The sequence below is a fragment of the Ctenocephalides felis genome, unplaced genomic scaffold, assembly GCF_003426905.1.
Source record: "Ctenocephalides felis isolate EL2017-DRISC unplaced genomic scaffold, ASM342690v1 CF-g0.4_SCAFFOLD_03571, whole genome shotgun sequence".
Lineage (NCBI taxonomy): Eukaryota > Metazoa > Arthropoda > Insecta > Siphonaptera > Pulicidae > Ctenocephalides > Ctenocephalides felis.
In genome coordinates, this window is record NW_020539725.1 from 13,931,814 (window position 1) to 13,958,190 (window position 26,377).

At 28.5% G+C, this 26,377-nt stretch overlaps 4 protein-coding genes across 4 annotated transcripts; all 4 read left to right on the forward strand.

Moving 5' to 3' along the window:
* Positions 1-10: 10 nt before the first annotated feature.
* Positions 11-4,875, forward strand: LOC113385660 (ankyrin repeat, SAM and basic leucine zipper domain-containing protein 1-like). Its single transcript, XM_026623507.1, has 9 exons — positions 11-191; positions 1,129-1,249; positions 1,313-1,441; positions 2,151-2,377; positions 2,901-3,166; positions 3,337-3,496; positions 3,566-3,651; positions 3,715-3,925; positions 4,726-4,875. Exons 1-9 carry the CDS (start codon positions 123-125, stop codon positions 4,873-4,875), a joined length of 1,419 nt encoding a protein of 472 aa, XP_026479292.1. The 5' UTR covers positions 11-122.
* Positions 4,876-6,244: 1,369 nt separating this feature from the next.
* On the forward strand, positions 6,245-10,527 carry LOC113384666 (WD repeat-containing protein 20). Its single transcript, XM_026622417.1, has 4 exons — positions 6,245-6,759; positions 7,265-7,447; positions 7,705-9,261; positions 10,406-10,527. The coding sequence occupies exons 1-4, from the start codon at positions 6,490-6,492 to the stop codon at positions 10,463-10,465; spliced, it is 2,070 nt and encodes a 689-aa protein (XP_026478202.1). The 5' UTR covers positions 6,245-6,489; the 3' UTR covers positions 10,466-10,527.
* A 1,506-nt stretch (positions 10,528-12,033) lies between these two features.
* Positions 12,034-13,657, forward strand: LOC113385436. Its single transcript, XM_026623282.1, has 4 exons — positions 12,034-12,157; positions 12,245-12,385; positions 13,062-13,215; positions 13,516-13,657. Exons 1-4 carry the CDS (start codon positions 12,106-12,108, stop codon positions 13,640-13,642), a joined length of 474 nt encoding a protein of 157 aa, XP_026479067.1. The 5' UTR covers positions 12,034-12,105; the 3' UTR covers positions 13,643-13,657.
* A 2,965-nt stretch (positions 13,658-16,622) lies between these two features.
* LOC113384953 (probable kinetochore protein NDC80) lies at positions 16,623-18,767 on the forward strand. Its single transcript, XM_026622733.1, has 2 exons — positions 16,623-16,880; positions 16,941-18,767. The coding sequence occupies exons 1-2, from the start codon at positions 16,813-16,815 to the stop codon at positions 18,745-18,747; spliced, it is 1,875 nt and encodes a 624-aa protein (XP_026478518.1). The 5' UTR covers positions 16,623-16,812; the 3' UTR covers positions 18,748-18,767.
* The last annotated feature ends 7,610 nt before the right edge of the window (positions 18,768-26,377 follow it).

A 26,377-nucleotide genomic window follows, 5' to 3' on the forward strand; every position in this document is an offset into this window, starting at 1 on the left:
TAATAAACTTGACGCTGGCGTTTTTCGGCACGTGCAAATGTTTATAAACTTCAACGTTTTGATAAGCGGTCAAGTAAACCGTACTTTTATATATAAATAATCTATTTAGAAAACGTAACAATATGATTGCCGCAGCTGGTATGAGTGATGATGAAGAAAGCGATGAAGGTTTCAGCTTTGGATCCTCATTGGTAACGGATAATTTAAAAAATAATTAATTTAAAATATATTACTTTATTATGGCCGGCCCCATAGATAAACAAGTATAAATGGCCGGCCCATTGTTTTGTATAATAGATAAAATATTTTCAACTTGTCTATGATAGTCCAAAACTTCTTTGAATAGAGAAAGCTCTATTATATAAAGCTAAAAACAATATAATTCAATAACTGACATAACACTGACAAATATATATTAAATAATTTTCTAATATATATATATATATATATATATTTATATGTTGGAGTATGTAAATTTGGTGTTATATATTAAAACGAGTGTGTTGAGTCAGGCAATATCACCAAATAAAAAAAAACTAAAGCAATTAGGGAATCAGCTTTATTAATCCATACGTTTCAGTCTTCATCGAGACCGTCATTCAGTGGAAAACTAAAAAGATAAGAACTTACATACAAAAACAATTTAACACTACACTACACTAATTAACACAATTGTAACACCAAGCTATCAGTACTTAGTTGAAAAACTAAATTTTTGTACATAGTTGTTGAAGTCTAAGCGCTGAATGAATTGTGTTTACAAAGATTTTTTAAAAAATGTTTGGAAAAGTAGTAGAAAAGGGACATGCTTTATTCAGTAATAATATTGTTTGAAAAACGGTCGAGGAATATCTTGTAGTCATTACAGATCCAATAGCTGTCAAGTCTCTTGTTGATTGCTTTATTGTTTAACAATATAAGACAACATTCACTAAATTTGCTTTTAAATATATTGGTTTCAAAATGTAATATACTCGATTTTTGGAAAGCATTGTTATGCTGAAGGTTATTTAATATTATTAATTTAATATATATATATATATATATATATATATATACATATATATTAAATAGCTTCGATTTCTACTAAAAGTTGCCAATGCTTCAATACTTTTATTTTTATGGTAGCCAAGGCAACATTCATATTATGAACCACCTCCGGTGGATCCTCACACGACGCTAATTAATGAATTATATGCTGCTGTTAAAGATGGTGATTTGTGTGCTATTCAGAAGTCTTTAAATAATGGTAAATTTTTCATCAACATTTAAAAACAAATTACTGAGATATTGATCATATTTTTTATTCCAGATTTAGGTGTCACATTGGAGACTCCCCTACAGGGAAACTGGACAGCAATGATGCATGCCTGTAGTGATGTTAATATTCCCGTTGTCAAATTTCTGATTCAGAAAGGAGTTTCTGTTAATTCTCATATTGGTATACTATAATGCTTTCAAAAATCATTTTAGAATATAGATAAGTCTTAGAATGTAAGTTGTTGGTACTTTTGTTTCTCTTGTTATTCATGTTTTGTTCTTAGCTTTTGAAACCAATTGTGTTCTGTACAATGTCGTCCAGCTTGAGCATATGTATCAAAAACTAGCAATGAAAATTTTGTGAAGAAAAGTTTATTTTAGCGGAAAAAAAAATTTCTTGATATTGTTTTTTTTTTTAACTTTTTATGTAATTCCGAAACATTTAACTCAAGAATTGAAAGAAGTATGTATATGTGTGTGTCCTGGTTTTGTCTTGAAGATGAGTGTATATTTTAAAAATGAAATTTCAATTTAATACGGGACTTCCATTCTAGAAAATTTTATTAGTTTTGAGACTGATTTATTATCCTCATTACTTATTTTACCAGCTTTGAGACTAATATTGCCAAAATATGTGATTTTAATTGTAAAATTTCAATGGATGAAAATTTAATTTCTTCACATTTAAAATTTAACCTCGTAAAGTTTTAAATTTTTAGCTTTCTTACAAAATTATAAATTATTTCAAACATATAAATTGGGAATAGAAATAATCAGAACATACAGAATTTTTTTCTCAATAATTATTGTTTTTCTACATAAATTTTATATATAGTTTTTTATATATTATTGTTTGTTACAGTAATGCTCTAAATATAATTATCTTTCAGCATTATTCACTCCATTAATGGCAGCCTGCTCAACAACAAATAATACTGAAGAGAATGTTTTAGCTTTGGTTAAATTATTAATAGAAAATGGAGCTAATATTAATTTTACTGATGCACATGGAGTTACGGCCTTAATGTTAGCAAGCCAAGTGGGTTATGTTTCTGTGGTTGAGGAATTACTTACACATAAAATAAAAGTTAATCAAGCAGATAATCAAGGACATAATGTAAGATGATTTTTCTTATATTTTCATATTTTAGAAAAACTTGTTAAATTATACTGTATATTATTTCTTGATTGCGGTTTGTTGATAAAAAAATTATCCTTTGCGTTTTTTTAGATTCACTTATTTTTTCTTGTTTTCAAATAAAAGATCCTGCAAAAAACTACATTTTGAATTGAAGTTTTTATAAATTTAATTAAAAGTAAAGTTATAGTCTGTGATAATTAAAATTAATTTTATATCTTGAGATTAATTTGTTACAGTAATATTATGTTGCTAATTTCAGAATTTTATATTATATTTAAAGACAATATCATATTTTTTTTAATCATGTAAGTTCCTTGTTTTTATTTATTTACCCCTTTGTTTTATTTTGATATATGAGCCCTTTATTTTATGAATGATAAAAGATATTCACAAAAACTTATTTTATGTTTTACAAAATTTGTTTCAAAATCTGTTTTGGTTGGACATTCGTATACGTAAAAACAATTCACCAGCTAAAAAAGATCTGCTTGCTACACAGGCTTTATTCTGGGCTATTAACGAAAACCACTACCAAGTTTGTTCTTTGCTTATTGAAAAAAATTGTGATGTCAATGCTGAGGACATTAGAGGTACTACATGTTATCAACTAGCATCTTCGAAAGGTCTTGTAGAGATCATGGATCTACTAGATAGTTGTGCTGGAGGTAGAAAACCAAATCCATACTGGGTAGAAGCTAGAAATTTGATTGAAAATGTAGGATGGAAGAATTTGGTACCAGGCGTTAAATGGTGTGGAGCAGAAGAGTTAGTAATCATTTATTTGTATTAATAATATAAAATGCAATTATATGAGACGTTTTACTTTAATATGTTAGACAACTTCTAATCTCATTGAACAATTAGAATTTGATACTTCTTGTATATAATGCAATATTGAAAAATTACAGAAGAATATAGTCTATTTGATTTTGTAGGCCACCTTATTATGCTGATTTGGATGCAATCCTTACTGGCATGGAGTTGGAACATCATGTGCCAGACATAATTCACAAAAGAATTTCTTTATCAGAATTTCTTCTACTTAATGAGCAAAAGTTAAAAGAATTAAAATTCTTACTACCTTATGAAAGAAGGGTATGGTCTATATTATTATTATGGGAAATGAATTTTGTAATAAATAAAAGTTTTCAATATTTAATTTAGATTATAATGCAGAATTTGAAATTATTTCATATAAAACCTTGGCTCAAAAATTCCATAATGAGACCTATTCCAGGCGAGGATTTTGAGTAAGTCTATTTCAAGTAATAAATGTATTGAATTATTAAATAACAATGTGATTTCTGTTGCAGTATTTTCAATTTCTTGATCCAAATAACAGCTCACTATAAACATATTGCACTCATTAATGTATCACTTAAAGCATTAAATGAAAATAGTAAATTTGAGAAAGGAACATATGAAAGTAATAAATTGCAAGTGGCTAAAGCAATTGAAAAATGTCAAGCAAGTCTAATGGATTTGAAGAGACAATTAAAAATTGTTCAGGATGTATTAAGTAAGGTAATATATTAAGTCATTCATTATAATATTTATAGTGAACTTTTTTTTTTTGAATTTTGTTAACAATATAAAATAATTATATTGTTATCAAATATAAGTTTTTTTTTCATTTATGAATGGTGTTTTTGAATAGTTGAATAATAGGCTTGCAACGAATACTATAATCGGCAAAATACCAAATACTAAATATTCGACAGGTTTATTTTGATCACTATCCGCGGTTGTTCTATTACTAACGCACTACATGCTTATTAAAGTTTTATGTCTTGGCTTGCAAATCTTTGTTACTTTTTGCTGTTTGGGATATTAGGCACCATTTACACTATTCGACCAAATACTGAATACTTCCATTGTATATTTTGGTGTAATTAAATGAAGAAATATAATATTAAATAATGTATTGGTATATAATTTTTACTGTTTTGAAATTACACTGAAGATAAGGCATACCATGGTCTCGAAACTTCTGTAATTATTAAATAAAGTGTGTTATATTGTTCTAAAATCTAAGCAGTACTTTCGCTGAGCGGCGCCTTTCGTTTTAACTATTTGATATACGGCCAAATATCAAAAAAGGTGCCGAATATGCCGAACACCGGATAGTAACCGAAAATCCAGCCTGTGAAACTTGTTTCATTTCAAGATGCTATAAAACTTATATTAAATACACTTGTTTCAATGAAACTTTTAATACCGTGAATATTCATCATTTACAAATAATAGAATATGAATCCCTGTTAAAGCATGAGAATTTTACAATTAAAATATTTGTAAGCCTCTGTGTATTTTTTTTCTTTCAGGTAACAGCAGCAACAGAAGAACCTGTTTTGTTTATAAGTAGCGATACAAAAGTACATAAACCAAAACGAAATTGGTTCAAATATACGATTTATACATTTTTGCCTTTAGTTGCAGTATATTCTATTAAGAAGGTAATTAAAAAACTGTGATTGATAATATGCATTACTAATGTAAAAACATATTATGAGATAAGAAAATATGTTTAGAAATAAAATTATTACTTTTTAAATAAATATTATTATAATCAATACATCAGAATTTTAATTATTAAATATAATAAGTTTATAAATATATACATATGCCGGATATTATAAATTTACCCTACGATGATTCAAAATATCACATTTAGAGTTATTGTTTATTTTACTTTTGAAATACATACACATACACACATTAAACATCTAATTATTTTTTTTAGCTTTATTTATGAATATTTATATTTTTCACATTGGTTTTCCAAAGCTTTCTATGAAATTTCTGGTGTATCCTTGGTTTTCTCTAGTAATACCATTTCTATTGTACCATTGCATGTGATTTAATAGATGTAAGTAATAATAAGTTTGGTAAAAAGAAGAAATTTATTCGATTTTCGAAAAATTATTTAATTACTCATTTTTACAATCTAAGCAAAGTGTAAACATGAGATGTGTTCTTTTCAGAAATGTTAGTATTGAAAGTAGAAAGTAGAAATGGTAGTATTACTTAAGTATTGAAATTAACACTTAATTAAATTGAAATTAAAGCCTCTTATTTTATATATATATATATATATATATATATATTTCTAGTTTCTTTGTTTGATGTATCGCCCTCAAGAACTCACTCATATATATATATATATATATATATATATATATATATATATATATATATATATATATATATATATATACTGTAGAGCCTCGATTAACCGGACTAATTGTTGTCAATAGGCATTTGGATAATCAAAAATCTGGATAATCAAATGTATGAAAAATAATGCTGTGTATTCATTAAATATTGCAAATACATACAAAGATATCAACAAAAATGTTTTTCAAGAAGTTAAAACTTCCTTAAAATCGCGGGCGGGATAAATGAGGTACTACTGTATATATGTCTCAAAGTCAAACAAAAAAGTCTAAATCTTATATATATATATATATATATATATATATATATATATATATATATATGGTTCTTTTTTAAAGTTTATATATGTTTAGCTAACTTCCAATGATAAGTTCTATTAGAATGCCGAATTAGTTTGATTAAAAAAATATATACATGGTTTTACTATTAAAATATGTGATGATTCATACACCAAAGTAAAGCAAATAAAATTATGTATTTTGATCAAAATTAATTATATTTTGGTTAGTTATTCTGTTCGCATATCACACTCAAAAAGTTTAACTTTGGCGCCATTAACATTTATTTATCGTAAATCTGATTACCTTCGCTTATGGTGGCAACCATGTACGTCAATCACAAAAAGTTGCGAAATGGTTTCGTGAACTATAAAGTAGTGCTAACTTCGAATATTTGATTTAATCTGATTTTTTTAAAAGCGCGGTAAAATGTTGACCAATTATAATCATATTAGTGTAATTAATCATAATTATCATTCAGTAATTGATTAGTGAGATGTTAGACATGGAGATTAAAGTTTTAGGTTAACATTGACAATGGGGGCAACACTGGGAACTAATTTAAAGTTATAATTCATGTAACTAGTCCCTCCTTGAGTGTGGAAATTTAATAATAATAATAAACCTCTAGAAATGGCTGTGCAATTAGACTCTAATGGGAAAGATGATTTAAAAACACAATTTGCAACACGCGAAGGAACATATCGTGTTATGACTTCTGCAGAATATTCCAGGCCAAATCGTGTCGGTTATAGTAATAATCAAGGATCATCTCAAGTTAAAGTTTCTTTAGTGTCATTACCACAGGAGCCCACTGGCAGTGATACGATAAATGGCGGTGACAGAATTTGTTTTAATTTTGGTAAAGAATTGTATGTCTACCCCTACAAAGGTGTCAAAAAGGTACGTCAAAACATTAACAACTAAATAACATTTGTCATAAATTAATTTAATATTCAAGACAGAATTCGTTTCAAATTCGATTTTTATGATGCAAACATTTTAGTTCACAAAATAAATTAAGATATATTGTTTCTAATATATTTGTATTGAAGTCATAACTTCTAAAGTGTTATTTTTAGTACAGAAATTTGGGTAATATATTAATTTATTAATAATTTTATATAATATATTTGATAAATAAAATATCTAGTATAAGTAGAGTACATGTTTAGGCTGATAAAAGGCTAATTAAAATGAGAAAGTAATGTAGAAAAATATTGAATGTTTGTTTGAATTGTTGTTTGTTTACTATTTGCTTTATTTACTTTTATATAAAAATAAGTGTTAAAAATATTATACATTAATGCATAAATGGACCTTTAGAATATTTAATTATTTTTAATTTTAATTTCTTGAAATTAATTAGTGTATTAAAATTAAAATATAATTTTAATTTTAATTTCAGGCATCAGATTTACACAAACCTGTAGATAAAAAATTATATAAAGGAACAAGTCCAAGCTGTCATGATTTCAATACTGCTGTCGCTGCACCTGAAGGTGCTCCACTTTTAGTAGGTTTTAGTACTGGGCAAATTCAACTTGTTCAACCTGGACGAAGAGAACCAGGCAGATTATATAATGAAGAGGTCAGTAAAATACAATATTCAGTAATAATCGATGAGCGTGTTTACTACACACATTTGATAATTTTTGTAACTATGAGTGTTTTTTTTTCTTCATTTTTGGTCTAATTGTATTCTATAAAATGTGTTATATTTGAATCAATTTAAAATATTGAATTTAATTATAAATGAAGGATTATTTATATGATATAGCCAGAAAATAAAAAATTATTTGATAATAAATAATACTTTTTATATTAACAGATTTTTTTTTATTGCAGAGGTTAATTGATAAAACAAAAGTTACTTGTTTACGCTGGGTACCAGGATCTCCGAGTCTTTTTCTAGCAGCTCATGCGTCTGGTTATTTGTACCTTTATAATGAAGAATTATCATGTTCCCCATCTGCCCCCCATTATCAAACATTTAAAAGCGGAGAAGGCTATACTATACATACGTGCAAAACAAAATCCACAAGAAATCCAATCTATCGATGGACGATAGGAACTGAGCCATGTTGTGTGAATGAATTTTGCTTCTCTCCCTGTGGTACAAATTTAGCTGTAGTGTCTCAAGATGGTTTTCTACGTGTGTTCCATTATGATACTATGGAACTTATCGGGATAGCAAGATCTTATTTTGGCGGTTTTCTTTGTGTTTGTTGGTCACCTGATGGAAAATATATAGTTGTAGGTGGCGAAGATGATTTAGTAACAATTTGGTCAGTACAAGAACAAAGGGTTGTAGCAAGAGGCCAAGGCCACAGGTCGTGGGTTTCAGTGGTAGCTTTTGACCCTTACACCACATCATATTCACAATGGGATGGGCCTGATTTTTCTGATGATGAAGCACAGAATGAAAATAGTAACCATTACCAAGACGCCACTGGGCCGGAGGGATGTAATTCAAATCGGAGAAACTCTGGAAGCAGTGGGAGAAATTCATGTGCAAATAGCTTGAGCAATGATGCAAAACAAGCTACTTGTTATAGATTAGGATCTGTTAGTCAAGATACCCAGTTATGTTTGTGGGACATTACAGAAGATGTCTTACGACAACCCGTAGGAATAAGAAATCGTTTAAGTAGTAATGAAATGATGCATACAGGGAATGGTGATATGAATTGTGATGGTGATAATAAAAAAGTGACTCCTGGACCTTCTTCTAATAAAGACAGTTTAAATGCAGTTGGTAATTCACATATATCAAAACAAACAACAAACACTAGTCTAAAAACATTTGAAGTGTCTAGCAATAGTAAATCTAGTAGTAATGTAGTTAATAACAAAAATACTAAAAATGTGAATAATGTTTTAAACATAACAGTGGGAAACTTTAGTTTACCGTTAAGTAATGATGTGAGTAAATCTAACTCCACTCAGAAAACTGAAACTAGTGGTAATTCATCAGGGGCGTCAATGACTATGAACTCGTTAACTCAGCGATTGACAAACTTTAGTTTTGGTGATAGGAAAAGTAACAATGAAAATAATTCTGGAGTGCATAAAAGAAATTTTAGTTTATCTTCTAAGATCATACAAAATAATGTTGGTTCAAATTCTTCAGAACCTCATAGATATTATAATGTTTTAGGCAATAATAGTGCTAGTGCTTTAAGTTCGACACGATATAACAAATCAAGTTTAGGACCTAATGATCCCATGCGTTTGATAGGTACAGCCGCATGTCCTAGGTTTGATGAATGCCCTGTTTTGGAGCCTCTAATTTGTAAAAAAATTTCTCATGAAAGATTGACCGCACTAATCTTCAGAGAAGATTGTTTTCTTACTGCTTGCCAAGATGGTTATGTATATACTTGGGCACGACCTGGTTACACGGTTAGTATAACATAAATTAACATTTGTAGAATCTAACATTTTGATATATTTATAAGTCAAAGTAGTATTGTTGCAATAGGCTCTAGTATAATAATTCACATAAGTTATAAATCATTATCATATTTTTCAAATCAAATAACAAGCATATCTTTGTGAACTGTGTAAATATTAAAAATATATATTTCACATAACAATCATTGTTCAAAACATTTTATGATTGTTGTATTTTTGCCATATTTTTTAGTTACTTTTTGTGGCAACCCGACATACGATTTCAATTATTTCCGTAACATCGCTCGTAAGTCGAATCGCTCGTATCTCATTAATCCGTTTCAGCACTGGATTTTATAGGTTTTTGAATATTAAAAATAAATTTACTATTTATTAATTTGATTATTGTTTTGCTATTCATTCATGATTGTTGAATAACTCCCATGCTTGAATTTTTATCCACAAACTTTTGGAGCTCAGAAAGTGCCTACATTAAATTAAGAAAAAAGCTTCTTATAAATTATTATAAGGCCTTTCATTGTAGTTGTATTCTTTATTAAATGTACTTATTTATAATTTGCTATGCTCGTACATCCTCACAATCCTCATATTTTTCAAAAATTTTACGCTTAAATTCAAGAGACATGAGTCTTTTCTTTAGATCCATATTTATAAAAGTACATTATATTTTGTAAGTGTACAAAAAGCAAAAATCGTGAACTCAACGTATATAAATGTATCATCACTATTAATGTATAATTGAAATTTTAAACGTTAAACTAATCTTAATAAAACAGCCAAAATATTTATGTGCGAGAAAAATCATTTAAAAGTGACTAAATTTTTCATATTTTCATTTGCTCATTAACATTTTTGTTACTCGGTCAAAACTCGTATCTCGAATTTTGTTTGTATGTCGTAGCAACGAATCGCTTCTTAGCGGCTCGTATTTCGAAACACTCGTATATCAGGTCACTCGTAAGTTGGGGTATTTTGAATGTGATGCTGTGCTATTTAAATTGTTTGAAATTTGTTTTTATAGTATAGATTTATCAAAGAAGAAATTTTGATTTGTATTTTAAAACTGTCTTTTAATTTTGCTGTATTATATATTTCCATAATTTAATATAATATTTATATTTATATGTTTCAGAATTTGCAAACACAAATGCACCCCAGTCCGACGACTACGCAGAGCGGTACAGTCGTTTAGTTAATTTGTAATAACAAATCTATTAAAATAAATATATTATTTATTTGAAACAATGTGTGAACAATATATTTACAGCTATATCTAATATAGTTTGTTTCACTATGAATTATACTACAATTAAGCATTTAGTGAAATATTTTCAAATTATTATGAAGTGAATAAATATAATATAAATCTGCTATGTTTAATAGTTGTTTTACTTCAGTTTAGTTTTGTTTTGTTAGTTTATACAAGCTTCAGTCCAATTGTTAAAACTACTAAAGCGTTTTGCCTTAAAACAATTGTTTTAACTTAAGTTACAAAAACTTTTCGATATGCATAAATAATCGACGTAAATAACACGAGTTGAGATTTAGCAACTTTTAAAATTTTGACAATACAATTTTGAAACTTTGTCGAGCCCTATATATCAAACTATGATGGATCTTTGCAATAAAACTACTTGTCCTAGGTTCACAATATTTTGAGACGTGTCTTAAGACCGCAAACTGTTATCGTAGAAAGTTTCATCAACATCGTCAAATAAAAATTTTAACAAGTAAACTTTTTGCTACGGGAGTGCTTTATGCTCATTTGTACTACTAAATAGTTTGCTCAACGATATATTTTAAGATATTTCTATCATAGTCAATAAAAATGTGTTAAAAAAATAAAAATTTCGCTTACTATGAATTAGAAATTACAATAAAAGATAAGAATTCTAAATATTTTAGCTCAGAGTGATAAATCTTGAAGCAAAGGTAAACACATCCGTATACACATGTAGCAAAAACGAGATCGATTCCAAATTGATATCTTTCAAACAGTTTTTGAATGTTTGAAATTGATTCAGGATTTTTGGCTAAAACTTGGACGAAAAGTTTTGCAGACTTCTGTAAATTTTAAAGAAAAGATTTTATAATTATAATCTAAAATCGCATAAAATGCATTGAGTTTGTATTTATTTAGAAGATCGAGGCGATTCGCGGGTTGCTAGAAATTTTTTTGCTCTTTTGGCATGATTTGCACAATAGAATAAATTGCATATGCGATGGGTTTTATATAAAATCTCCAAAATAAATAAGTAAAATGTAGATACATTAATGTATCTAATTTTTTGAATACTAAATCCACACTTATAAAAAGTATATGAAAAAATTAACATAAATGTTTATAAATTTTAATGATAAACTGTTAAAATAGTTAAAACAATAGGCGAGGAGCGCTAGAAAAAAATGGCATGCAGGTGCTGTGGATCCTAGGTCCGGCCCTGTATGCATATTATAATTTTTATATTTAGGAATTCTTAATTAGTCGGAAATGTTTGGAATAACATTTCTTATTGAAAATATAGAACAATATAGCCATGAATATATAATATTCTAATATTGTCTAGGACATGCATGGATTAATTAATTTTATTTGAATGTTAAGGCCATATTTAAATAACTTTATTCCAATATGGTGTTGCCCAGTGTGCCACAATGTTTCAATGACCTCTTTGACCCCTCTCATTAAAATTTTGATTTTGGGTAACCCTGCTGATTCAGTAACTAACTTCATAATTGTTTTTAAATTCGTGCGTCTTCGTGACATCTGAAAAATAATTAAACTAATTTTAATAAACTTATACATACAATATTAAGTATATAAATTCTGCAATGATTAAATTATTGATTTTATGTTTTCTTGTTTTGAATTTACTTTCAGAAGGTAAATTGAATTAAATTTTATATTGACTATGTTTGCTATATCTAACCTCAAAATATTTGGGCGTTAACATATACAATTTCTATTAAGGCTTAGCTATTTACTGTTATCGTTGCACAAGTGCTACGCCAGGATGTGGATCGCCATTTAATTGGCGAGGAATTGGTTACTTGGGTCAACAATGTCCTGAGGATAATGATATTTGCGTTAAACTTACTGAAAGAAAAGGAGGTATGATACTGATTATCTTTTTGTGAAAAATAATTATCAACCTGTTTTCGTTATTGAGAAATGACTTTAGTGCTTACGTGGTTCTTTGTTATTTATATTCTGCAAGAAAATGCTTCAAAATTCAAAAATATCAAACCACTGTAAGCAAGATATATTGAGACAAGTTTTTTTATAAAGTCGACTGTAGAATATGTTTTTTATAGTTTATATATATATATATATATATTTATATATATATATATATATCTCACTTAAGTCATGATTTTTGTGGGATTCATAAGAAACTGGCTTAGCGTGGTTTTACTGTATGTATATAGTTTCTCAAAAACACGACTGATGTGTAGGATATATAAATCAATGCAAAATTTGAATTTGCAAGAGATAGTAAAACTGACTAGACATTTCACATTTATAAATGGTCAATAAATTAATATTAAATAAATAAACTATCATGAATCAATCATTTTTATGAATGCAATTAAATAGAGCTGTAAATTAATATATGAAAGTATTACATATTATATAATACCTTAATATTAAATATTACTTATATATACATATATATATATATATATATATATATATATGTATGCATATATACATATATCGGTAAATAATGTATAAATATTTGAAGTGTATAATTAATACTAATATATAAATGATTATTCTATTTTAGCTACTGAGACTATTACCCGAGATTGTCTCAGTGCCTTAAAAGCATTCCGAACAGATATTCCAGCAGATAATTATGAAGGTTGTCGTCCTTCAGTTATTGATGAAAAATTAGCAAATTATGTCAACAATTCTATTAAGGAACTAGATATAAAAAGGTTAGTAGATTTCTAAAAAACAAAGTGTGTCATATTTTATATTCATAAATATTTATTATTTTTTATTTCTACTATATCACAGACTGGTTGTTTTACATGGTTTCAACTAGAAATTTGTGCCATGATCTAAATTTTTTTTATGAATATTTTTTGCATGCTTTTTTATTATAAATTAAATATTTTGATAATATTTCTTTATACTTCATCTATAGGTTGTTTAAAATTCTTTAATTTTACCTTCATGTAGTTTCTATGATAAATTTATTTTTAATGCGTTAATGTACTAATTTTTCTTCTCAGAAACTATTATGATTCTACAACGTGGTGCTTTTGTTTCCTGGATCATCGATGTAATAAATCATCTACACTTACGGTCTCTATTCTTCTATTATTTGTGATGTTCCTTGTAAACAAGTTTCTTAATTAGTTTTGATTATTTAATTACGTTTAATTATGAAATTTTAACGTTTTAATTATTTAATTTCGCACAAAAAAAATATTTTTCAGAGGTAACAATAACATTACTTTCGAAAAATGCTATTCTAATTGTGGAATTTATTTATCAACAGTAATGCAGAATCATATGACAATGATATCATTAATTCAATATTAGCTTTTAACTTTAAAAATAATATTGCAATCAGTTTAAGAAAAAGTTTATCAATCAGGCAGCTCATTGTAACTACAAGAATAAGAGAATATTATTTTATTTTTATTTTTTAATTTGCCTCTGATATTCAATACTTTTTTATAATGGTTATTTTAAATAACCATTATAATAAAGTATTGAATACGTTGATTGTGGCATTTTTTGTCATAAATAACTTATTTATGATAAAAAATGCCACAATCAACGTATTCGTCTATTAAATGTAGTATCATGTATATATATAAGCTAAAATAAGATGAAATTCCGTCCATAATGTTAATATATATATTTTATTCAGAAACTTTTATATCCTATAACTCTTTTTATACTATATTTATGTTATATTAATGCTAAATATTATATGTAAAAATATGTATATACATATATACAGCAAATTTATATAAAAAGTGATAAGTAACAAATATATAGTTAATAATAAATTCTAATATTGGAAATAATATTGAAGAAGGTGAGACTTAATATTACACACTATATCTTTCAAAATAGTTAGTTTATTTAATTAGAGTAAAGAATGTTTTGTACAATTACAATTACAATTCGCAATAGTAAAGTTTTGAAGAATTATATAAAAAATGGTTTTCTTAAAATATTCAACATAAAAATTCGTTTATATCTAGAGAAAAGTGTGACTAATAATGTTTTCATAGTAAATTTATAATTCCATCTTTTCCAAGTCATCTTTAATTTCAACGTCTAGATCTGTTTGAAGTTGGAAACCAAAATATATTACTCTTTTAAAAAAATTGGCGAGCAATCGTAATAGTTTCAAACATAATTATTCATTCACGTTTCACTGAAAATTGAAACTAAATTTAACATGTTTTTTTTTGGAAATCGATTTGAATAATTGAATGAAAACTGTTGGTCAAGCAGTCATAACGACGAGTTAAAAAAATTCCACTTTTGTGATCAACTCGATTATTTTTAGATAAAATTTTTTGGACAACTAGTTCATATATTTGTAATACAAGGTGCTTTAAATTAAGCTATCCTCAGGTGATAATTTTTTAAATCCAATTTTCTTATCCGATTCAAATGATTCAACCAACTTTTTACTTGTATCGAAGGCGTGAGATATTGATTACATTTATAAAATAAGGTGGTCTGAAAGATCATTACAAATTACACAGGTCAACGAAATAAAAAAAGTTGCCTGTATTGGGTGTGCGACATGTTTTGAAGATAACCCATATAAGTTCGCTTTGCAAGAGCGACGAGCAAGCTTAAGGCGGCACTGTATATGGAAATATTTATTAAATGAAATGAAATTAAATCAAAATTTATCTATATTTTGTATATAAGTATATACATTAGTCATAATTAAAAATTCGATACGACGAATAAAAACAATAATTGTATAAAAACAATTATATTAAACAACGTATAAAATATAAAAGATTTATATATTTTTTAATAATTTTATGTCGTCAATATAAAGTATTAACTTCCCGAAGGAGAAGTTTATGTTTTCATCAAAAAATCCGATTCGCTAATTTTATGTTTTCTCGACGTTTCAAGCCATTCTGAATCGAATGAGACCAAATTTGGAAAAAGTATGTGTGTGTGTGTGCGTGTGCACCAACAGATTTTTTGCCGTAAATCGCCGTTTTCTCAAAAACGGCTGGACCGATTTCAAAAATTTAAAAGCCATTCGATGTATCTCGATGAGGACTATTGTTTGTCAGTTTTGTGCGACGACAGACCAAACCGTTTCTTCGTAAATAGCAGAGAAGTGAAAAGTCTTTCGTCCATGTTTTAGCCCGCAGTTATGAATCGATTTTGAAAATTCAAAAATCGTTCGAAAGATATTGGTTGGGAATCGTGCTGATTAGTTTTTGGTAGAGATCGGCCGGGCCGTTTTCTTGTAATAAAGTTTTTTAAAAAAAAATTTCGACGATTTTTATGATTATTTTTTTGACGGTAGATACCATAGTCTTCTATATCATACTAAAATATTACGGCCCTACGATAACTGCCAAGCCGTTTCTTTGCAATTTGAAAAAAAGTGTTAAACTTTTCGTCCACATTTAAGCTCATCCTACCGAACCGATTTTAAAAAATCAAAAACTGTTCGAAAGATATTAGTTGGGAATAATACTGATTAGTTTTAGGTGAAAATCTACCGAGCCATTTTCTTGTAATTAATTGTTGAAAAAAAGTGTTAAATTTTCGTCCACATTTAAGCTCATCCTACCGAACCGATTTTAAAAAATCAAAAACTGTTCGAAAGATATTAGTTGGGAATGGTACTGATTAATTTTAGGTGAAAATCTACCGAGCCGTTTTCTTGTAATTAACTGTTGAAAAAAAAATTTAAGCCGATTTTCATGGAACTTTTTTTGGCGATATACATCATGGTCTTATAGAACTTACTGTAATATTACGGCCTTACGACAAGTAGTTTAATTTCAAAAATTCGTCAAACTTTGCTAAAATTATTATCGTTTTTTTTTTAAGTAGGATTGATGAAGTATATTATTTACACATTTTTTTTAATTAAGTCGATTATTTACACATATTGGTAAGTTCATGTAACTTGCCTCAAGGCTAAATACCAAACCAACTAGTTTGAATTTTAATTCATTTTGGATTTTGAATTTTTTACAACGTTAATATGATATTTCATACTTTTATGTTTACTTATCTATGATTTCATTCATCATTCGTAACGTTATTCTGTGCGCCATCTAGCTAATTTGTATGAATAGTGTGGTATGAGCGCAGAAAACGTTCGTAGTGTCTGTCTATTTAGGTTAGGAAGTTATCTCTATGCAACTGTCAAGAAGCTCAACGCTTTTCAACGATCTTTTCGTGTGCTCTTAATATTGTCATTAAAGTAATTTATTTGAATGTTTTGTGCCGAATGTCCACATTCGAATATGTGATTAGTTGTATTATGTGCACTGTATTTAGTCGAAAGTCCTGCCATGGCAAATATACCTGTACGCCTGTCTGAACTGAGAACCGATGAAGGCTCTTCCTCCCGGAATTCAAGGTATTTATAAATGTAAATTTCTGTATCTACATTGCCCTGATTTTATTTTTTGTGAACTAGGAGAAGTAAAATACCTGTCAATGATGGAAATAGAAAACGATCTATGTCCACTGAACCAAAATCGTGCACAAAAATCAAAGCAGTACCTGTGCTTCCAGTTCCACAGCAATCAGCATTTCCATTACGTAGGAGTCGTAGTGCTCTGAGCCTTTGCTCTACACCCTGTCGTACACCAGTACGTCATCCATCACAATCTAGGCCACCAAGTACAATTCGTCCAAATCAGGAAAAGGCATTGAAAATTAGTGAACAAACAACTGCTTTGCAAAAATACTTGGTTGACAATGAATTACCTATGCCAAATGGTGGATTAAGACAAATGACTATCTCTCATTTCGTTAATTATCTTCAGCATTTCACATCATTACTGACAGCAAATAGAATTAAAATCACACCGACCAATTATATTGATGAAATGATGAAAATGATGAAATTATTCAAATACAATGGTCAATTATCGAAATCTATTTTACTAGCACCTATGACCAGACATTCGTGGCCTCATGCTTTAGCACTGCTAACATGGTTTAGATTAATATGTGAAGAATTATTCGAAGCGAACACATGCTATTTACCAAATGATCAGCAAAATCAGCAAATGCTCTGCAAAATGGATTATATTTACAAAATGTATGAGCTCTTTAATGAGGGTAATGATTCCGAAGTTGAGATTTTAGTTGATAAATGTGTTACTGAACTTAGTTGTCCATCGTTACTCGAGAATTTAAATGATATGGAGGCACAATTGGTTCAAAAAAGAGCTCAAATTCACAACTTCAGAGCAATACTGGATGAAAAGCGGCAACAGTATGAAGATTTAAGAAAAGGAAGAGAATCCTTTATGCAGCAACATCAACATCTTATTGAATTAGAAGAGAAAAGGCAGATATTGTCTGATAAATTAGCAAAATTAAAATTACAGAAAGATAAGATTCTTGAAAAAAATAACACCTTGCTTGAAGAGAAAAAAACATTACAAGCACAAGTACGAGATCAACCAATGAACAAGCATCAAAAATCTATAATTAAATCTCAAGTAGTAGCAAACATAGAAAAACTAAATAATAATAAAGAACTTCGGCAAAAACATACTGAACACAATTATGAATATGATTTAAAATTATTACAATTGGATTCAGAGTTGAATAAAGTTTTGGTTACGTACAAATCTTTTATGTGCAAGTTATATGAGCATCTAACACTTCTTAATCTAGATTTTAATAAGGAATCTCTCCAAATAACACTTGAAGTTACTGATGATCTGACAAAACTTAAACAAACGTTATTAGAAAAAATTAGTATTTTGCAAACATGTTCTGAAGCACTACAAGAAGAATTATCAAAAAGTGATGACTCATACAAAGATCATTTGAACAAAAAGCAGCAAAGAAAAGACTTTATTGAAAATATGAAACAAGAAACCAGAACACTTTTGCTGGAAGATCAGTCAGTGATGCAAAACATAAATGCCTTAGAAGAAAATATTTCCGAAATATATCAACGGTTGGAATTAAAGCAAAAAGAACTGGAAAGTACTAGTAAAGAAGTTGAAAATAGATATTATAAATTAAATGCTCAGAAAATATTGCTAAATGAGCTTACAGTAAAAATGAATGAATCTAAAATGCAATTGATAGAATTAAAAGAAAATTGTATGAAAATAAGGAAAGAAAAACTCGACTTCGTCAAAAAGGAGAGGCAAAGAAATATGGATGCAATAACAGCACTGCATGAAGCAATTTCAGGCATGAATAATAAACTTATTTCGTTTTGGAAAAAATTTAGTGAAGATCAAAATAGTTCGTGAGTAAATTGTACATTATATTCTTCAAAAAATATATATTTTATTGTTGTATCAATTTTGTGAATATTTGATACTACTGCATTGCATATTGAGATTATTATATAAAATTTCTGTTGAGATATCAGAAATTAATTTATACTTATTTATAATTTTTTATAAACTACTGCTCATATTTATATTTAGATTTTTTAAAAATCTGATGTAAACATTTTAATATTAAATCTTTTTATTATATTTTTACATAAGTATTTAAATTTGCTGTAAAAAAATGAATTGTGATAATTAAAATTAATAAGTTCATAAGAACTAAAAACATCTGTTATAAATATAATGTTTACTGATAATTTATAATTAATGATTTTAATAAAATTTATCCAAGTACTATTAAAAATAGTGTTTTCCATATTATAAATAATTTTTATCATCACTTTCTGTGAGTCTTTTTATTTTAAGGATGTTCACTTTGATCATAAGCTCTATCATTGCGAATTTTCATTTTTTCATCTAAATTCTGGATTAAAAAGTCAGAAGTTGAATGAAATTTTTTTAAAATACCAAGATGCATGGACTTCTCGGAGTAAATAATCGACTTATTAAGTATTGAGATTTAGTTCGATAAAGTTTTCAACTGTTACCAAAAAAGTAGCATAGAGTTCGTGCTACTCAGTAGGAGGACAAATTAATAAAATAGTAGGAGGAAAAGGAATTACTTTTGCTTTTATTAAAAACTAGTCAATAAGATTTTCAACTGAAATCTTTGAAACAAACATGTAATATTAATTATTATTTATAATAATTAATTAATATAATATTATCAATTGTTTTGAATAAAGTGCGCCAACATATGCTTCATTATTCTGAACATTCATTTCATTATTTTAATTTTTTTTCAACAATTTTTTATAATATTATAATATTTTGGTATGTTCTTTTATACCACGAACTTTATAGTTACGTGTTAAGTTTTATTAAAAACGTAAAAAAATTAAAAAAGAAATTCTAACATTTAATTGTGAAGAAACATTTGATTTGGAAAGCATGAACAAAAATTCTAATCACCTCAGGTGCAGTCATTGATTGCCTGATGAGCAAATAATCAAAACGGTGCAGTCGTTTCAAAGAAAAGTTGGAATAATAAAATGAAATAAAAATCTTTTTTTTTTTTAAGGTTGTCAAATATCTCCCTTCCGCCTTTTTGTATTATAAACCAAGAGCAAAAAGCGGAAGGGAGATATTTGACAACCTAATATATATATATATATATATATATATATATATATATATATATATATATATATTTGTAAGCACTCTTGGCTTATTTGTTTGTGAAATATCAGATTACAGATTTAAGTCAAATAAGAAAAATAAAAAAATCTTATATACACATACACAACTTTTTTCCAATTTGGTGTTAGACGATTCATAGTGACTTGAAAATTCGAGAAAACGTATAATTAGCAAGACGAATTTACTGGCGAAATTTTATAGAACTAAACTACGGGAAATTAAAAAATATTTTATGTATTATATTTTATAAATGGTATCGCACCTCTCAAATAAATCACATATCATTCAGATCAATCAGGCATATTTCGCACGAACCTTCCAGTATTCTCGATGTTTATAGCTGATTTTTAATCAACGCCTTAGCATAAGAACTATGCATTAATTTTAATATACTTTAAAGAAATAATTTCAACTTTGCAATTTAGTTTATATAATTCTTATAAATATTAGACAATGCTACAATATTAATAATAATCTATTTGAAAACATTTAATATTCCTTTAGCATTTCGTTACGGTCCGGGAAGTTCCAGCAATTTGCCTTAAGGCACGATGCCATACACGACAAGTTTCCAATTATAATGTCGAGGAAACATATTTATTTATTTATTCATTTATTTATTTTACAAGCCATCGGTATAATAATATTATAATAAGGCCCAAGTCAATATTTTGCAGATTTAATATAATTTAATTAACTGTTAGCTATTTTATTAATTATTTATTTATTATTTGATTTATTTACTATATATATGTACTTCTTACTGCTATAAAGAATATAAACCCAAAATGGACGTCAAACTGCTAAAATCCAGGATAATAAAAAAAAACTACAAAATCTCCAGGTCCAGCCGTTTCGAAGATACGGGCAAAAAGTGCCAAAAATGGTAATTCAGCTATTGAGACAATGGAGCAACCGTATTGAATGATTCAAAAAACATTATATTTATATTGACGAAACGAAGAACTAATTCTGGCGGTTTTGGAGATCCCATAAAAAAGTAAAAAAAATGTCATTCGGCGGTGGTCAAAAATGATCATTAGACATATTCATAGATAATTAAGTATAATATATTCACAATAAAACGTCAGGTATTTTATAAAGATTTTAATAATCAATAAAAATTTTGTTTATATTTTATATGTTCCGTACTAATGTTCATCCGTTGGTCAGCTACGTCGCGGCGCTTACGCGCTTTGATATTTTGTCTCTAAAACTTATCCATTAACTCTTATACCAGGCAGCCCTGTCTGACTGACACATGGTAATGAATATAATGCTAAACTATATTGGGGTGCATGGCATCGTGCCTTAAGGCAAATTGCTGAAACTTTCCGTACCGTAATTATAAATCTTGGTACGGAACCCAAATAAAAATTACACAAAATTTGTAGACATTATTAAAATCTCTATAAAACATCTGATAATTTGATAAACACATGTCCAATAAACATTTTTGACCGCAAAATGACATTTTTTTAACTTATTTTTATTTAGAGTCCATAACCGCTGGATCTGCCTTCCCAAAAATTTAATCAGTTCTTCATCTTGTTAATACAAGTAAAATCTTTTTTGAATAATTAAAATCGGACACTCTGTTCTCTTAAAAACTGAGTTACTGTTTTTGGCACTTTTTTGTGTCTTCGGAACGGCTAAACCTGCTTTCGCCAAAACTAATCAGCACGTCTCTTTATTAATACGAATCGAATGTTGTTTGAGTTATTCAAATCGGTTGATCGGTGTTCCCGAAATCGTCGACGAAAATTTGTATCCGCACACACACACATACATCAATTTTTTCTAAGGTATGCCAAAATGTTCAGAAACTTAAAACGTAAAGATATATAAAATTTCCATTTTTGTTTTTTTTGCGACTACTATAACTTACCCTACGGGAAGTTAATAAAAAAAAACAGCTACACAGCGCAATTATCTTGTGAAAGTTCAGAATCTAAAAAAAACTCCAAATTTTCTTAAATAAATCTTTTTTAACTTCCCGTAGGGCAAGTTATAGTAATCGCAAAAAAATCGAAAAAGAAATTTTTTATATATCTTCACGTTTCAGAGGTTTCTGAACATTTTGGCATAGTGTGTATGTGTGTGTGTATGTGTGTGTGTATGTGTGTGTGTATGTGTGTGTGTATGTGCGTGTATGTGCGGATACAAATTTTCGTCGACGATTTCGGGAACACGGATGAAGCTATTTGAATAATTCAAAAAACATTTCGATTTGTTTTTTGGTGAAGGCAGGTCTAGCCGTTCCGAAGATATGGGGCAAAAAGTGCCAAAAACAATAACTCAGTTTTTAAGAAAACGGAGCGTCCGATTTGAATAATTCAAAAAACATTTTACTTGTATTGACAAGATGAAGAACTGATCAAATTTTTATGAAGGCAGGTCTAGTAAAAAAAGTAAAAAAATGCCATTTTGCGATCAAAAATGATCATTAGACATATGCACATCAAATAATCAGATATTTATTAGAGATTTTAACAATAAGTATGAATTTTGTTTACATTTTTATGGGTTCCGTACCAATGTTTACGCGTTAGACGGCGACGCGGCGCTTACACGCTTCGATATTTCATCTCTGTACAGTTAAAGCAGTACGATCGCTTTGAAAAAAAGTTCAGAATTTCCAAAATATTTCAAAATAAATGATTTAAGATAGAATGATTTAATATGGTTCGAAATTTTATTAAAAGTTTCGAATCGATTGATCAACTTTTATTGATTATTATTGGTTATTTTTAATTACTCGAATTTTGAATTGCGGTACGGGAAGTTCCAGCAATTTGCCTTATGGCACGATGCCTTAATTGCTTTAAGACAGAATTCCACTTACAGCTAGTTTTTCAAAAATTTCAAATTTCTCAAAAATCATATTATTCTTCAAAGTTTTCAAAATATTTTAAAGTTTTATTAAAAATTTTAATTTTTGGTAGGGAAAGTTTCAGTAATTTTCCTAAGGCACGACGCCATGCACCACTAGTTTGAGTATTTTTCTTCCTCCAATTAGTGCTTGTATCTTGTATCAAATCGTCCTGCATACATGCACATGTCCATGTGCGGATGCAGAAGTGCGAACGTTTTACAGTAAACTGCGAGAAGTAACCCGGTAGTGGTATAAGGTAAACGGGCAAACCTATATCCTGTGTCCGTTCGACTTCCGTCGGAGATGTTGTAGTTCTCTTTTCCCAGACCGGAGGCCGGACCACTACTCGCTTTATTTATTTATTATTTCCGATCGACGTGTAGTATGTACACGTAGTATTCAGTGTACGACTAGATGACTAGAACCATCTCGATTCTCGACGGCTTATCTTATGGGACAGGTTTACATTCACACGCACTGCAATCGACTCCGGAGTCCGGAGAACATCCCAAGATCGTTTTCTAAGACTTGATGACAGGTTGGCTCGTTGGCGAACGATAATTAGAAGAACTTATGAAAATTTATTGTATAGATACATATTTTCTGGGTTTGGCATTTTGCATTTTTCACTGGCAAAAAACTATTTTTCTAGGCTAGAAATTCTAGCTACCATTTGTTATATTTTCAAAAACAAAAATTCCTAATTTGTTGGACATTTTTTTCTATTTACTATGTTTTGGTAAATAAACCTTGCTGCGGATAATATTTTTATATAAAATACTAGCAAACCCGACGAACTTCGTTTTGCCACCAGATGGTTTCGTGAGAAAGTTGAAGAAAATTTTTGTTTGTTTTACATTTGAAAAGAAAAAAATTGATTTTATTACACAACAGTAATGAATTTATTTCGATTACAAAAATGAAGTGTTTTTTAGTTGAACTTCTCTAAGTAAATGAAAGTGAATCTGCAAATTATCCGTTTCATTGAAGTGCTCTTTGGTAAACCACTCTTTGGTAAACCACAAACAAAGCGGATGGTTTTCCAACTCGCGAACAGACAACGTATAACTCCCCGGTGAAAACAATGATTTTCTAAATAATCTATTTGAAATTTATCCCGCAAAAACTAAGCGATTTGCCTTGCGACTTGTTATTGCAAACGCAAGGCGAACTGGAAATTGCAATCGTTTGAAGTCAAACGGAAGACCAGTCGGAATCATTGGTATGTCACCAAATCGCCAGCAATTTTTGATTGAATGGTGAAATTCAGTGCGTGTACATTATTATTCTTTGCGGTAAGAATTGCTCGTTGACTTAACACTAAACATACCATGACGGGTCAAATGACCCATTTTGAACTTTTGCATTTAAATGCACGTATAATTTCATTGCGTTTGCACATTTGACTTCATGACTTTTTTTAAGTAATTAAAGTACAGTTATAAACAATTTTTTTTTCTTGTTTTGTTTTGTTTATTCTGAGTTATCCTTCTTGTATACCGATATCTACCACAATGGGTCATTTGACCCGGAGAGAATTTTTTGGTTTATGAGATTGTCGAGTCATATTTGTAGTCAGTAAGTTGCACATTCTTCTAAACACTGTTGCGTAAAGTAGTTCAACGAAAATAGCTCAGAATAATTTCAAGAAAATATCAAAAATTTTAGATTGAAAATAGCTTTTTATTGTTAGAAAAAGTGACAGAAATTGAAAGTCTTGGTAAGTACCTAGCTTATATTTTATTTTGATAGCTATAGTAATACAGGTTATTTTTTACCCGGAAAAATGTCGAAGCAAACAAGACATTACAAGTTCTTAGAAGATATAAATAATATTGGCGAAGAGTTTTCAGAAATTAGTGAAGATGAATTTTCTGAAAATGAAGATATACTGGTTGAAAATGAAAATGAGTTTGATTCAACAGATACCCACGATGAAGAAAACAATGATAAACGTTTACCTGAAACTGTTTCATATTACAATAAAACCAAATTTGGTGTAGACATGACCGATCAAATGGCGAGAAAATTTACTACAAAAACCAAGTCTTGCAGATGGCCTCTCCTAGTTTTTTTCAATATCCTTGATTTAGCTAGCATAAATGCCTGGATTTTGTACAAGCAAACGACAGGAGAAAATATCTCGCGACAAGATTTTTTACTCAAGCAAGCAGAAGAACTTGACGCCGATTTTCGAGAAGTCCGTGAACAACCAAAACAAGAAAAAAATACGAAAATATCGTTAAACGTATAAGATGTCAAATAGAATACTGTAAAGAAAATAAAACCAACAAAATTTGCTCTAAATGTAAAAAATATGTTTGCGGAAAATGTACAATGATACGATTAACTATGAATTAAAATTTTTTATTTTTGCTTTTGTAATAGAAATGCTCAACATACTTTTTTGTTTAATTATAATAAATTTAATTTTTATTTTTATTTTCTTCCTAACATCCATATTTCATACATTCAAGCATGAAACATAGAGTCGGGTCATTTGACCCGCTATGGTAGAATTAGGTATATATTAAGTCTTGGTATGATTAGTGTTAACCAAGCATAATTTTGATAATTTTCACTAATGTCATTACTCGAGTTTTTAATTACGGTGCGTGCAGTTCCTGCAGCTTGCATTAAGGCACGATGCCATGCACAACTAATTTTCTTAGCTACAAACCTTGCGGAGCCCGAGACCTTTCCAACGAATGCAAAATTGTCGAAATCGGTTCGTGCGTTCTCGAGTTATTTCGTCAGGAAGGAAAACCCGACTTATTTTTATATATATAATAGAAGATAAGTATTGTTAATAACTTTACATAATGTTTTAGAGAAAGACTAGACAATTTAATTTGCAATAGTTTGCCAATAATCTACGTATCTTCTGTGAAAGTTAAGATTTCGAAAAACTCTATCGATAAGTACATACAATATTTATAAGTATATACTTTATATCAATTGTATGGTATTCTATAACTTTTTTAAGATTTGCAAATGAAAGAAATAGATTTCTGTAGAAAAAGATATAAGAGATAAGTATTGTTTAAACTTACTTATAATTAGTTTTCTAGAGAGAGAGAGAGAGTAGACAAAGACAAATTTGCCATCGTCTACCAATAATCTGCGTGTCTTCTTTTCTACTTCAAATTACTTTACCTTTGAGAAGTTCAAATTTTTGGAAAACTATATCGATAAGTTCAAACAATTTGTATAATTAAATTCTTTATATCAATAGTCTGGCGTTCTAGAACTTCTTTAAGATTAGCAAAATAAAGCAAACAATTTCTTTAGACCAAGAGCTACTAAACCTTTTGAATACCGGTGTTTTCTTATAAAATCGCTCAGACAAACACATATATAAATTCTAATTTTATGGGATATCCAAAAGTGCACCATAGACTCATTTTTTACCTAATTTTTAATAGACTTACGATCTTCGGACACCGAATGACACTGATTAGGAGACAAGCC

Bases quoted from the DNA above. Each gene is read 5' to 3' on its own strand.
- LOC113384666 (XM_026622417.1), top strand. From the start codon at position 6,490: ATGGCTGTGCAATTAGACTCTAATGGGAAAGATGATTTAAAAACACAA. The intron at 7,448-7,704 runs GTCAGTAAAATA...TTTTTATTGCAG, and splicing joins GCAGATTATATAATGAAGAG to AGGTTAATTGATAAAACAAA. The intron at 9,262-10,405 runs GTTAGTATAACA...TATATGTTTCAG, and splicing joins GGGCACGACCTGGTTACACG to AATTTGCAAACACAAATGCA.
- LOC113385436 (XM_026623282.1), top strand. From the start codon at position 12,106: ATGATTAAATTATTGATTTTATGTTTTCTTGTTTTGAATTTACTTTCA. The intron at 12,386-13,061 runs GTATGATACTGA...ATTCTATTTTAG, and splicing joins ACTTACTGAAAGAAAAGGAG to CTACTGAGACTATTACCCGA. The intron at 13,216-13,515 runs GTTAGTAGATTT...TTTTCTTCTCAG, and splicing joins AAGGAACTAGATATAAAAAG to AAACTATTATGATTCTACAA.
- LOC113385660 (XM_026623507.1), top strand. From the start codon at position 123: ATGATTGCCGCAGCTGGTATGAGTGATGATGAAGAAAGCGATGAAGGT. The intron at 2,378-2,900 runs GTAAGATGATTT...CTTGCTACACAG, and splicing joins CAGATAATCAAGGACATAAT to GCTTTATTCTGGGCTATTAA. The intron at 3,652-3,714 runs GTAAGTCTATTT...TTTCTGTTGCAG, and splicing joins ATTCCAGGCGAGGATTTTGA to TATTTTCAATTTCTTGATCC.
- LOC113384953 (XM_026622733.1), top strand. From the start codon at position 16,813: ATGGCAAATATACCTGTACGCCTGTCTGAACTGAGAACCGATGAAGGC. The intron at 16,881-16,940 runs GTATTTATAAAT...TTTGTGAACTAG, and splicing joins TCTTCCTCCCGGAATTCAAG to GAGAAGTAAAATACCTGTCA.